This window comes from Charadrius vociferus, unplaced genomic scaffold (assembly GCF_000708025.1).
Source record: "Charadrius vociferus isolate BGI_N301 unplaced genomic scaffold, ASM70802v2 scaffold266, whole genome shotgun sequence".
Taxonomy (NCBI): domain Eukaryota; kingdom Metazoa; phylum Chordata; class Aves; order Charadriiformes; family Charadriidae; genus Charadrius; species Charadrius vociferus.
In genome coordinates, this window is record NW_009649114.1 from 2,849,426 (window position 1) to 2,862,091 (window position 12,666).

General features: G+C 39.7%; 1 protein-coding gene across 6 annotated transcripts; it reads right to left on the minus strand.

Annotated features, from left to right (window-relative positions):
* Positions 1–245: 245 nt before the first annotated feature.
* On the minus strand, positions 246–10,162 carry NFYA (nuclear transcription factor Y, alpha). 6 transcript variants are annotated; one of them, XM_009888248.1, is made up of 9 exons: positions 10,036–10,114; positions 8,250–8,333; positions 5,784–5,930; positions 4,370–4,501; positions 3,624–3,729; positions 2,965–3,131; positions 1,995–2,168; positions 1,509–1,610; positions 246–742 (listed from the first exon to the last, which is right to left on the minus strand). In XM_009888248.1, exons 1-9 carry the CDS (start codon positions 10,108–10,110, stop codon positions 689–691), a joined length of 1,041 nt encoding a protein of 346 aa, XP_009886550.1. In that variant the 5' UTR covers positions 10,111–10,114; the 3' UTR covers positions 246–688. The 6 variants fall into 6 exon arrangements, with proteins under 6 accessions (XP_009886550.1, XP_009886549.1, XP_009886552.1 ...); XM_009888247.1 differs by having other exon boundaries at positions 8,250–8,336; positions 10,036–10,110; XM_009888250.1 differs by lacking the exon at positions 8,250–8,333 and having other exon boundaries at positions 2,965–3,113; positions 10,036–10,110.
* Positions 10,163–12,666: the final 2,504 nt, after the last annotated feature.

Here is a 12,666-nt window from a genome sequence, read left to right on the forward strand (position 1 = left end):
GTCCTGTAATCATCCTGAAGTATTTCTATCATTGTGACTGGATGGCTGAACTTTTCCCAGAGAAGAGCTTGCTGTTTACATATTTTACAAGGTGGAACTTAAAAGAATCCCCTTCAGTTTCTGCCAGTTTCAGAAGTGCAGATGCAACAACAGGGAAGAGTTCAGTTGACAATAAAGTCCAAAGGTGTAAGGAGTGCATGTAAATAACAAGTCTCTGCTGGGAAAACAAAGTACTGTGGTGTAGCCAAGTCAGTGCTGGTTGCTATAAACTGGATTATGTCTCTGTACAGAAGGGCCGTAATTCCAAGAGGTCTTTGCTGGCCCTGCTTCAGCATGCCGGAGTTATTGCTGATCACCGAGTCAGGGGCACAGTCTCACCCACAGCCAATCTTAATGCAAGAGATGTTTAAAAGAAAAAGAAAAAGGCATGAGCAGTCAGACTCTGAAATCCCTGCGCTGGATCAGAAGAGTATACCAAGAAAGTCGTTAAGTTTCCATTTGTTGAGTCAACTGCAGTTAAAATCTCAACCACGTACTGAAAACGTGGTGCTCGTTCTGTAGAAAAGGATAGGCTGTGATATGGCGATTGTCCCATTGAAAGACTTGCTTGATACACTGGGAAGGTAGGACAGACTTGCAGAAGGGACGGGAATTCCATTCAGTTGGTTTTTTTTCCTTTAAGCAGCAGTTAGGAGACTCTGATCATCTGTGTCATTGCTTCTTCATTGGCCTGAGTTGGATCCTACAGGTAGAAAATAAATACCAGGTCGTAACTTCAACATTTTTTCCATAACAACATAGAGAATCACGCACAACTATCAAGAGGAGATATTCCTGCCCCCTTGATCCCTAAACATGTCATATTTTCCCTGGGGTTTAGAGATCGGTATAAGAAAATGGGATATATAAATCTTAATAGTCGCTAGTAATGTGACGTTTCTGGTAATAAGGAAGACCTAGTCTAGTATTTGGGAAGGATTACACTCCACTAAAGCCACAAGACTGCTTTAAAGCACTAATCAACAACAGTATTTCCTAGTTCTACTCTATTGTGTCCCTTCCTTTGAAAACATGTCTTTTACTTTTTATGTAAATCAATATGCAGCTAAGAATCAGATATTCACATTTTTTAATTTTCCATCAGATGTAAGATAAGATGTCTGTAACTTTAATTCATGTCTTAAAAAAACCATACTTCTAGTATGCAACCAGAAAGACTGCAAAGACTATTTCTTAGGACAAAAAAATACAAGCGTTCTCTGTTTATAAAACAAAAGGGAGTATATTTCTAGCAAAATTACTCAAGTCAAATAGATACTTGCTGTCTACAAAAAGTGAGACAGAAGGTTTCTTTACAATGCCTGAAACAAATTCAGAGGCAGAAAGGGACAAAGGTGAGCAGCCTAGCCCAAAAAACAACAAACAAAACAGTACAAAGACACCTCTTAAGTGTATTCTGAAGAACCAAAAGTGGCAGTTGTGCAAAAAACAGACAAAATTTTACTCACCTGCATATGAGGGCTGTCTTTTTCCTTTGGTGAGAAGAAACGTCCACCTTCTCCCCGCTTCCTGGCCATGGCATGACGATGCCGAGATTCATGCAAGTATTTCTGTGACAATACAAAGGGTGTAATGAGAGACCAGCCTACTATTTCCAGTTCAGTACTTCCAGTCAGGGAATTTCCTGACAGCTAGAAAAGCCTACCCAGTCCACGTCCTTCCCCCTTCCCCGAAGATAAAGTGTTTACAGTAAATGCCCATTTGCAATACAGCTACATACATATTCAACAATTAAAAGCACGCAAAGGAAGCAGGACTGCCACCAAGAGATGTAAAAAAATTACTCTGGTGTAGCTTATGAACAAAAAAATAAAAATAAAAAAAACCCAAATGGAAGAACACTTTCAGATTCTAGTCCTCATTTTCCAGCACAGGTGCTTTTCTGTGCCTTTCTCATAGATCAACTGCATATTAGATCTGAGTTATATTCTCACCCTTCTTTCTTTGGGAATTTTTCCCTCTGCTTCAAGCTTAGCACGTGCCTGCCTCCTTTTCAGGATCCGGTGATACTGTTTGGCATTTACATAGAGGGGCTCCTCCTCCAGCATTTCTGCTCCAGGCAAAGGTATTCTCTGGATAGCCGGTACTGATCCAGCTCCAGGTACCATCTGTACAGAGAATGTATTTTCAGTACTTGTAGCTCAAAACAGAAAATGAATGCAAAAAAAAGTAATTAAAAAAATGTTAAAATGTGAAGTGTTTGGTTTTTGTTCAGATAATGCACATCCTTAAATTGAAAGTTGTTCTCAAACTGCAGAACAAATTTAAACAAATCAATTACATATCAGTCGTGCTTCATTTTTTTTCTGATTATGGTAAAATTTCAATACCATATATAATTCTATGACCATGTTACTGCTTCTTGTACAATTAAGCATACAGGACATGCCCATTGCTTCCCTTTCTTTTTTGTTATCACTTATTTAATTTATATGATAATTTCAGAGCATTTCTTAAGCAAGTATTACTTGTAGAGCTGCTGACATCTAGTGGGGACAAACAATAAAATTCAAGTTAAAAGGCATCACACTACAAAGAAATAAGAATTGGCAGAAAAAGCCCTGTTATGAATCAGAGAAACAAATACTAAGGGATCCTCAAGAAAAAAAAATAGTTGATTCAATCTTTTTAAACCTTTGCTTATCAGTTAACAGCTTATTTTGAATTTTAGCTTCTAGATTTCTCAACTCAATCTGCAGGGTGGGAGAGAAAGTACAGAATACGTACATCACAACAGGACACAGGCCATTAAAACTGAAAACTTGTATTGTTTAAACTTGAAACTAATCGTAGCTACAGAGAAGACCGACCATATTAAGGTGACACAAATCTCAGAATACAGGTTGTGTACAGACATCTTAAACCTCAACCTTTAAAAATATCATTGGGAAGTTAAATACATACCATAACCATTCCACCTGAATTGACAACATTTCCAGCAACTGGCAGCGTCACTGTGACAGTCCCTTGTCCACTACTGGTTGTATTGGTGTTGGCTCCCGTTTGGACAATTTGCGCTCCAGCCAAACTGGCTGCTGGAATGGTGATCATGCCTGTAACAGGGACTGTGACTTTAAGAAAACAAAACACAAAAGAAAAAAAAAAAACAAACCAAAAACATGCACACAAAAAGAAGGGAACACCATTAGTCCCGCTTCTGTTTTTTACTCATTCATCCTTCCATAACATGCAAAAAAATTTAGAAAAGCATTGCAAGTTATAAACTAAATTCCATCACCTCGTCCTCATACTTCCTGTATTTTACACTTGTATCTGCACAGTAATCCCAGTCTCAGATAAGACATCACATACTCTGATGTGTAGAAGCAAACTTAAGTGTTTTTATTCTAAGAGTCCTTGCCAAAGAAAAGTGCCAGTTTTTATTTTTCTGGGGAAAGAACCTCAGACTGAGTTCCTGTATGACAATATAAACATATCTTCTTCCATTCACTATGCCGATAGCATTGCAACTCAATGTTTTCTTAGACAGTAATTACAAGGCAACAAAAACCTATCGAAGAGATATTGAGAAGTCCTGATTCTTTACACACCAAAGCGCATACCTTGTTGGAGTATGGTTCCATCAGCATTAACTGGCTGATAGACTATGGTCTGGCCTTCAGCTGCTTGTGCTACCTGTTGTCCTTGAACTGCTATTTGTTGCTGGGTCTAAACAAAACAAAGAACACAGTAACTTTACAAGTTGCATATTTTTCAAGTTTTACAATTCCTGAATTAACACATGGTGCTTAAGGTGTTTCTGGCATCTATTTCTTTTGCTTTATTACCAGCATCAAGAAATAGGATGGAGCACAAACCAACCAAACTGTGGATAAAATACTGAAAACACGTATTTCTAACAGTGCAGTATTTAATATCGAAAGAAACAAGTACTAGGCTTCCCATCTCACTATGAATATGTTAAAGGAAGAAATAGTCTGCTCAGACATTTAATTTTGGTCCTAATCAAAAGAATCAGCAGAAAGCCCAGGTATGACTAGACTACTTCACAAAATGGCGCAAGTATGAAATTAGCAATACTTCATGTTTTCAAATTTCAACAAATAGACAAAAACAACCATGAACCAATAAAAATACAGAAACACAATGGATAAAAACATGCAATCTATTTACTCTGCCCCAGAGTTACGTATGAAATCACTACAAAAATATGAAATTCATTCTCAAGTTCTCCTCAGTATTAATAATTCCTCTTTTTTTTTTTTTTCCCTTAACCACACGTTAAGTCATTTTTCAAGTTTCTCTTCCTGTTTCTCTCAAGAAAACCCTTTCATGCTGGTGCAGTTACCTGTGTCTGGCCAGCAGTAACTGCAGTCTGTGGCTGCTGTATAATGATCTGCTGGGTCTGGCCCTGCTGCCCCTGTACCTGCACAGCCTGCCCACCTTGAATCTGAATCTGACCTGGCTGGACCAACTGAATCTGTGGAAGAAAGAGTCAGAAAGGAACATTAACTATGCCTCTTATTTCTCCCTCCTTGGCCACAGCAATACCAAATCATCTCTGAGGATGATTTACCGTTGCAAAGAAAATGAAAGCACTGATTCTTCTCTTGTTCCATTTTAAAATGAAGAGTTTTAATTTATTCCTCCCTGTGACACAGCAGTCACAACCATACAGAATAGAGGAAATATACCATGCTGGTGTCATTATGCCCTCGCAGTTCTCCACTGCTTACACAATAAAATGGTCAAAAGAAATAAATTATTCACATGAAACTAGGAGTAATAATACTCAGATGAAAGAAAAAAAGAGGACTAAGATTTAAGATATCTGTAGAGTGTTAATTATCCAGCAGACAGAAGTACTCCTGGACATATATAAAAGTTCTCTTCAGCTTTGCAGAGAAGTCTTTCCACCAACGTGGAACATTTCTTAGATTAAAAACCAGGAACTGGAATATGGTTCAAAGCTTGTGCTTAAAAGGCCAGTTACGGATTTTCCTCCAAAAACCAGACTGTAAAGAACCTATCACAAAATATATTGTTATTCAACAAAAGAAATTTTAAATAAACCTCTCAAAACACCGAGACATCATATGCCTTCCTGGACTGTGCTGAACTTGATTCCTAAATCCCATTCTCAAATCACTAGAACGCTTTCATTATGCCACTGTTACAGTTCTTCCCTTTGCTTTTGAAAAACACACTTCGAGCACCTGTTTCAATTTAAAAACTGTCTTTTAGACAAGTATTTCAAAATACCTGCTTCTAATAAAATCCATCTTCTATAGTATTACCTTCTGTGCAATGGAACTGTTTAAATTCACCTTCAGCCATCACATATTAGATGAACTCAAGCACAAGAGTGACTTTCAAGAAGCCTTCTTAAATAAATTTCAAAAAAAATATCCTCTTTCTGAGCCATAAATTGAGTAGGCACCAGATCACCAACTATACCGCAAGGGCCAGTTAAAATAAAAATAAAAAACTGCAAACCAAAAAACCCAAACCAACTCCAGCTGTATTTTAATGGGCTTCATTTAAAAGGTTTGCACCATCCCATTAAAATACAAAAATCAAATACACAAAGAATTTTCACTGCATTCTTAACACGCAGCTCACTGCCAGATCCATAGCTGGAGAACAACCATCTTTGCCCAGTTTATTTTAAGAGCGCTGAGGCAAATGTACTATCTGACAAAGTAAGAACATCACAGTTCATTCTCTGCAATTTATCTTAAATAAAATTAGGGTTATCTCACCTGCTGCAGTCCCTGTGTTCCAGAAACCGGGACCTGCATGATTGTCTGGCCCTGACCCCCAGGCACAGCCTGCACCATGATGGGCTGGCCAGTCGATGTGATCAGCTGGCCCCCGCTTACTTGTACCATCAGTGGTTGACCCTGGACCTAGGAAATGGGAGAAAAAACAAACAGAACAATGAAAAAGTCTGGTGACGCAAAGCCAGAACCTGAAGTGGCTACCACATGAGGCTAAATGCTTACCTATTTTAATGCCGTGACCAGAGAACCTGAGCAACGGTCACTAACCTGGGTTCAAATCTGCATCAAGTATCTTTAGTTTCTAAAAATTTTTCCATGATGTGCTACTGGATTTAGTAAATTATCTTTTTCTGCTGCAGTCTAACCAAAACTTCCAAGTCTAATTGCAATAAAGCATGAAAAGCACAGCTAAATTTTCCAGAGACAATAACTATCTTCATGCACAGCCCAAGAGCAAAGTGCAATAAAAGAAACTTCATTATCCACATCACTATTACTAATCTTTAATTGGGGTTTCTAATAAGAAAAAGCTCTAAATAAGCTATTCTCACAGAGAGAATCTGAGGTAGCTTCAACTCTCTCCAATTACATGCTTACAACATTCCCATTTCCTAACCGATATACAGCATGCAATGTTCTTAATAACTGTGAAAAGATTCTCTAAGTGAAATTATAAACGTAACACCACAAAATGTAGTTCAGTAAGGACGAGTGAAAGAAAAGGAGCCACAGCCACTTCTTGGCCCAACAAGGCTTACAGTGGACTTAGAAATTTGGCGTAAGAGTCTCTGGACTCTTGGACCAGGTATGTCTCTGGTCACTAGGAAAAAGGCCAAGGAAAAGAAAAGCAGGGAGAAAATCTGTCTGTTTAAACACCCTCACCCACTAAATCCCCAAACTCCTCAAAATATGTATTTGAAAATACTGTACCTCCACAGCTTAAATGCGAAATGAGTGTTATGGACCAGGTAATCGATCACTCTTTACCACGCTCTGAGTGGTTTAGAAACAAGAGCAACACAACATGATTAAAAACTCATTGAGTTCTGGGGTTTTCTACCTGTAAATTTCAAGACTATGCGATAGCAAATGTTCGCTCTTCAACCAGCGTAGAATATCAAGCTAAACATCAGTACAGATGATGAAAAGCATCATATGAAAGCACATACTCAACTACCTAAAAAACCCTTCACTTCGCACAGTTCAAATACATTAGATAATTATATGCAAACACATCCATGGAAGCAACCACAGTTGCACCTCAGTGATCAACACCCTACATAGAATATTGTGACTTTACAGGTGACCTTGCGACACTGTTCTGTTCCTCAACTTTGTAACTATTGCATACGAGCAAAAATCGGTAGTACTTGTTTTTTGAATTGCAACAGAGAGAGATAAGCATGCTCGTGTCAGCCACAGAGAAGCACAGTCAGCAGTACAATATCCAATAAGCAAACAGAAAAAATATACATTCCAGGATTCTTGTTAATATGTTAGAGCAAGCAAAAAAAAAAAAGGGGGGGGAGGGGCAGGGCAGGACACACAACGATGACCAGGAGACCACAGTGACCCAAGCAATTCAAGTCAGCCAGCTTTCCGGATTTTAACTCTGAACATAAAAAATGCTGTGTTCAAATTTACACCTGGCAAGACCATTCTAGCCTCTTGGAACTCTCCTCCTCTGAAGAATTATAAAACCAAACAAACCCAAAATACTCAGTGAACAATGCACTACTAAACAGCCATCCAGGGTTTATCAACTCCTTTAAAAGCCTCCTACATGAGCTAATGAAACAAAGTTGGCAAGACAGAAAATACTTCACATTGAAACAAATCAGGGTGTGAAATAACCTTGCATTTCTTTCCAATTTGGGATGTATTTCCTGTTAGGATGCATACTTCTTCTGGGTTTCCTTGTGTTGTTCACACTTAAGTAAGAAATTGGATCTTTCAGTCCCACACAGGCCAATATGGTCCCCAGGTGCCCTTTTTAATCACAGGTGAGAGAGTTTCACTCTTCAAGCTGGCAGGTCATCCACCACCTCTATGTCTTTCTTTCTCATAGAAGACACAGAACTACTCACAGTGGATATCAGAAATCTCATCTCCTTGAAACTACAGGAAATCTTTGGGTTATCTCTCTTGACTGTTACTTCATCATCTTGGAGTTTTTTCCTTTTAAGTCCCATTTCAACCACTATTCACTTTCAGAAATGCAGCAGCAGCAACTCATGAATGTGTTAGGGTTTCTGGCATGCACCTCAGATCCAATGAAAAGCTCTAACCTTCACGGAAAACCTTACAACTAGCATAAAGCAGAGCTACTACTGCTAACAAATTTTCCTGTTCCTATTTCAAACCCTGGAAAAAACACAGCATTAGATATGTGGCGATGGTGAGAGTCATGCAGTGCTCACAAACACAATTAAGAGAGATCACCACTACCTGGAGGGTCTGGACTTGCTGGCCTGAGGCGGATGCCACCTGGGCCTCAGTCTGCAACTGGACAGCAGTGACACCACCCTGCTGCTGGGAATAGGAACAGGAATAGCTTGAAACATGGAAATGCACAGCTCTGACAAGAGACAACGACACTTTGCTGGAAGAGGGCGAATTTAAACTTCATACACACTGCTCTTGGAACATAAGGAATGTGAATATGCTTAGCAAACCTAAGAACGGAATAACAAAACTGCATATGGTACTAACAGGCTTCGATATCCCAAACAGAAATCATTTACAAAGAACGTGAGAAGATTATTTTGCAGAATTTAAAGTTTTTGCCTCAGTGTTTTAGACTGCTACCTTTCTGCTTCACGTCTCCTTTCATTGCCCATGTTTCTCACTGTGAAGGGGTTCCAGATTTTTGTCAGGCTTGTTAGTTACAATAAAGGCCATAAATTCCTTTCTGCACAGAACAGCAGCACAGATGACTACAGTCTAAGCTTCATCTGTGTCACCCCTGCATCAAGGTATTCCCACCACTGACCTTGAAGGACAATCTTGAGAGGTTGCAAGAGCAGTTAAATCTAAAAGCCTTTTCTATCTTTAGCCTCTTTAGTAAGACTCCCAAAATAACCTGTGTTAACTGTGTTAGCATTTGGGAGACGAAGGACATCTCTCTACTAAAAGCTGTACTACAACAGACCTGTTAAAAAATTGTTTTAGAAAAACGTTTCATGTCAAATACAACACAGGCTTTAAGAGCACATACTAAAAATGGAACAAGCCAAGATATGTTTCACCTCCTTTTTACCTATAAAGTGTCAATAAAACCAAATATATCTTTGGTAATCTGCTGGAAGTGGGTATTTTTGATAATTCTTCATATATAATTTTTTAACCTCAAGTACAATCTTGTTCTTACTGAAAAAGTCAACTTCAGCTGAATTCAGTGGAAGAAGGTGGTGCCCACTACCAAACGCTCGACAGGCTGATGACAAAGCAAAGCCTATCTCACTGAAAACATCATCCAGTGGCTCATTCATTTGCATGACAAACTAAGAAACTCCTCTTGCCTTGAGCTAGAACAAACATAAGATGCAACAAAAATTCAGCAGCAGCACAGCTCATCTGAAAATGCATTACTAGATCCGAATGGGTGAAGCTTAACAACAGCAAAAATCTAAAAGCCCTTAAAGAAACCCCAGCCCTACTCATCTGCACATTATAACACGAACTAGAAATTTCTTTCTAGAATGGATTAATTTATCCAAAGCTACACATTTTGTTGCAATTCTTGTACTGTGTGTTCATTTTGATCTACCTGTATTTCTAAAACAAAGGATCTCAATAAATCTTTTGAGAAAGCTGAAGAAAGCCTCTATGGGCTTGAACAAAACCTGTTTCAATTTTGGGGGTAATCTACATCGCTCCTTGTGTGACTATTTGGATTAATATTCTGTTTCCACCACTTTCAGAGAGGATTTGTTACTTCCCTCATGTCACTGCCAGTTTGCAAACTCCCTACTACACTGAAATTTGGTAACTTGTATACCTGCAATTTTTTAAATTTAATTTTATAATAAGTATTTTTATAAAACATATTTACTCAGACTTCAAGTCAAGTCAGATCACTAACCACTGATCAGGTGACAGAAGTCAGGTAAACACTATATATATAAACAGTATCATGAAGCATCTTGCTGGTTCTGGGAAACTGAGAAGTACAAATAGATTTGCAACTCAGTGCTGGCAATGCCAGCTCACCCCTTATCACCTTCCATACCTGCTGCTGAATCTGTCCAGCCTGCACCACAATCTGCTCTGTGGAACTGTTACTGTTCGCTGTGTACTGCTCCATAGCGCTTCAGTTCCAAGACGGTAAAAGGCACACCTCAGTCTGGGTATCTGGCAAGACAAGTTAACAAAAGCATGTGATTATTGTCCCAAGGTTTGAAGATTGGTGTTACTGTGCAGTAGCTGAAAAGCAAACCATCTGCTGACACTGAGGTCAGAATCACACTGCAAGAGCCACTGTTTAATCAAGGACCTACCTCTTTCATAATGTCACCTCACTTTCATTGAATAACAAAACTAGAATTGTAATTTCAAGAATACATAACTTGAGCAAGAAGCAAAAAGTATCTCAATCTCAATTCTGTCATTATCTTCAGTGAAGTAGCTATGAACCCGTTTCTTTTCACGTTTTATCCCTAGAGTCTGTGTATTCTGGGCTATACAGTTGCCTACACTGCGTATCGGCGGAGGAGAGGGGTGTTATCACTAAAAACCTCACAAAATACAAAGTTTAGGTATAAAACCAAGCTACATTTCAAGAATTCAACAACACTCAGGGAAACTGTCTCTCCTTCCCCAGCTACGCAGCACTCCCTCCTCATATCTCTTTCTTCTCTTCCTACTTTCATATAATTTGAAAATAACCAGCAGACTTCTCACTGCTTCCATCCTTTTACTGCCTCTCATTTCTTGGACCCTTGCCTACACATATGAAGAACACACTGTTGAAATAAAATACCTAGTTCCATTGCCTCCTTCTCCCTCACATTTCTTCTCTTCTCAGTTGATCAGCAAGGGAATAATTCTTACTATTACTTTTAATGAGGTATTTTATTTATGCTATGACTGAACAAGTACCTGCTACATTAGTGAAAAAGAAGCCTATAACTTTAATCTTTGAAGTCTAAAGCAACAAAAACCAGGCCCCTTCCGTTTTCAAAAAAAATGCACTCAAAATTTATTCACAACTTTAACTAACTGTAACTGTTGCTGTGGTTACTACTGTAATGACACCTCTCACGCTGCCTGCTCTTCAACTTTAAAACATCCCTTGTACTTCAGTCTTGCATTTACCTTAAGAACACTCCATTTTTTCATTGACTTAGTCCTCACCATGACCTAGGAAAACATGCAATGATTTTACATTTTGTTGTTTTCTTGCACATTAATGCCAAATGTTGCTTACCTACAAAAATAAACGATCAACTAGTCATCACAGACCAGAAGCGTGCTCATTACAGTGGGCGTAATACTCAGCCATAATAACGTAAGAACCTTCTCGGTCCCTATCAGATCTTTCGTTCAGAAAAAGGACGTAGTGACACTAACCCTGGAGATCACAAAGATAATCTGAGTCACAGCACCAAAAGGCACTACATCTTCCTACAATTTTAACTCTATCCTTGGCCCACTTAGTAACAGTTTTTCACAGCCTGATAGAATAAGAGACAACATTCTTTCTGAAAATGATGCTGTCTGCGAAGGTTCTCATTTCAATTTTGCGCTATACGCTTAATTTCTGCCCTAAATGCCTGTGGGCCTGTCAGAAAACAGCTCCCACATTTCCTTCTTCAGGGAAGTATTTCAATAGCAAGCGAAGGATGCCAGTAGACTGTGTTTGCCAAAAGTTCTCTGCCTTCCTTAACGCCACAACTAATAATCAAGCACAGGCATACCTCTAACTTGGGAATGCTTCTTCACCAACCCCCGTGTCAAGCCCCTGCCTTGTTTACTTAAAATATTAGCAGCATTGGAATCCTCACTCTCTGCACCAGCTGTTGTTAGCCAAAGTTACAAACAGAAGATTTCACATGTGCTGGATCATAGTCCTCCAAGGGAGTATTTTGTTCCCTTCACTAGAACAGAGCACCAGCGTCACTTTATCAAAGTTAAATTTTAAAGATCAGTCATCTACTTCAACAGCATGCTCCTCCCACTGCTGATCTCATCACTCGGCTCCTCCTGTCTGCACTGAAAATGACTTCGTGTTCTAGTTCTATCGGCATATATTCACATACTTATATACATACGAGGCTACAGGAGCTACATCAACAGTTCTCTTGGCAAATAAGCTACACTAAGAACAAACTAGTGTGATAAACTGTGCTAGGACGTCAGCTAGCTTGAAAGCATCATTTTTAAAACGTGTTGCACCCTGAAACAACAGTACTAAATTGGCAGGAGTTTCTAGGGCAGACCCCGTCAGTCTGCCCACATGACCGTTGTCCTCTAAGGACACCACCGGAGGACACACACCCACGCGAAGCCAAGGACAGGATTTCGCTAAACAACAGCACAGACGGGCCACAGTCACATCTCCCACTGCTCGGCAGAATAAAACACGTGCTACCCAGATTTTGCTTCCGACCGCCTTATCAAACTTGCAAGTCAGGGAGTTCGCCCAGGGACGTTTCCATTTTTACTGCAGAAAGCCTCACACCCGGGGGTTTTCTCGGCGGGCAGAGCAGGCCGCGCTGTGCTCAGGCCGACGAAGCAATGCCCTGCGGCTCACGGAGGCAAAGCCGGGGGGGGGGAACTGCAGAAAGGGCAGTTTCTCCTCACAGAGGAGCAGGTGGCTGGCGACATTTGGCGTCCAGGTGCGTTCGGGGGAGGCGGGAGG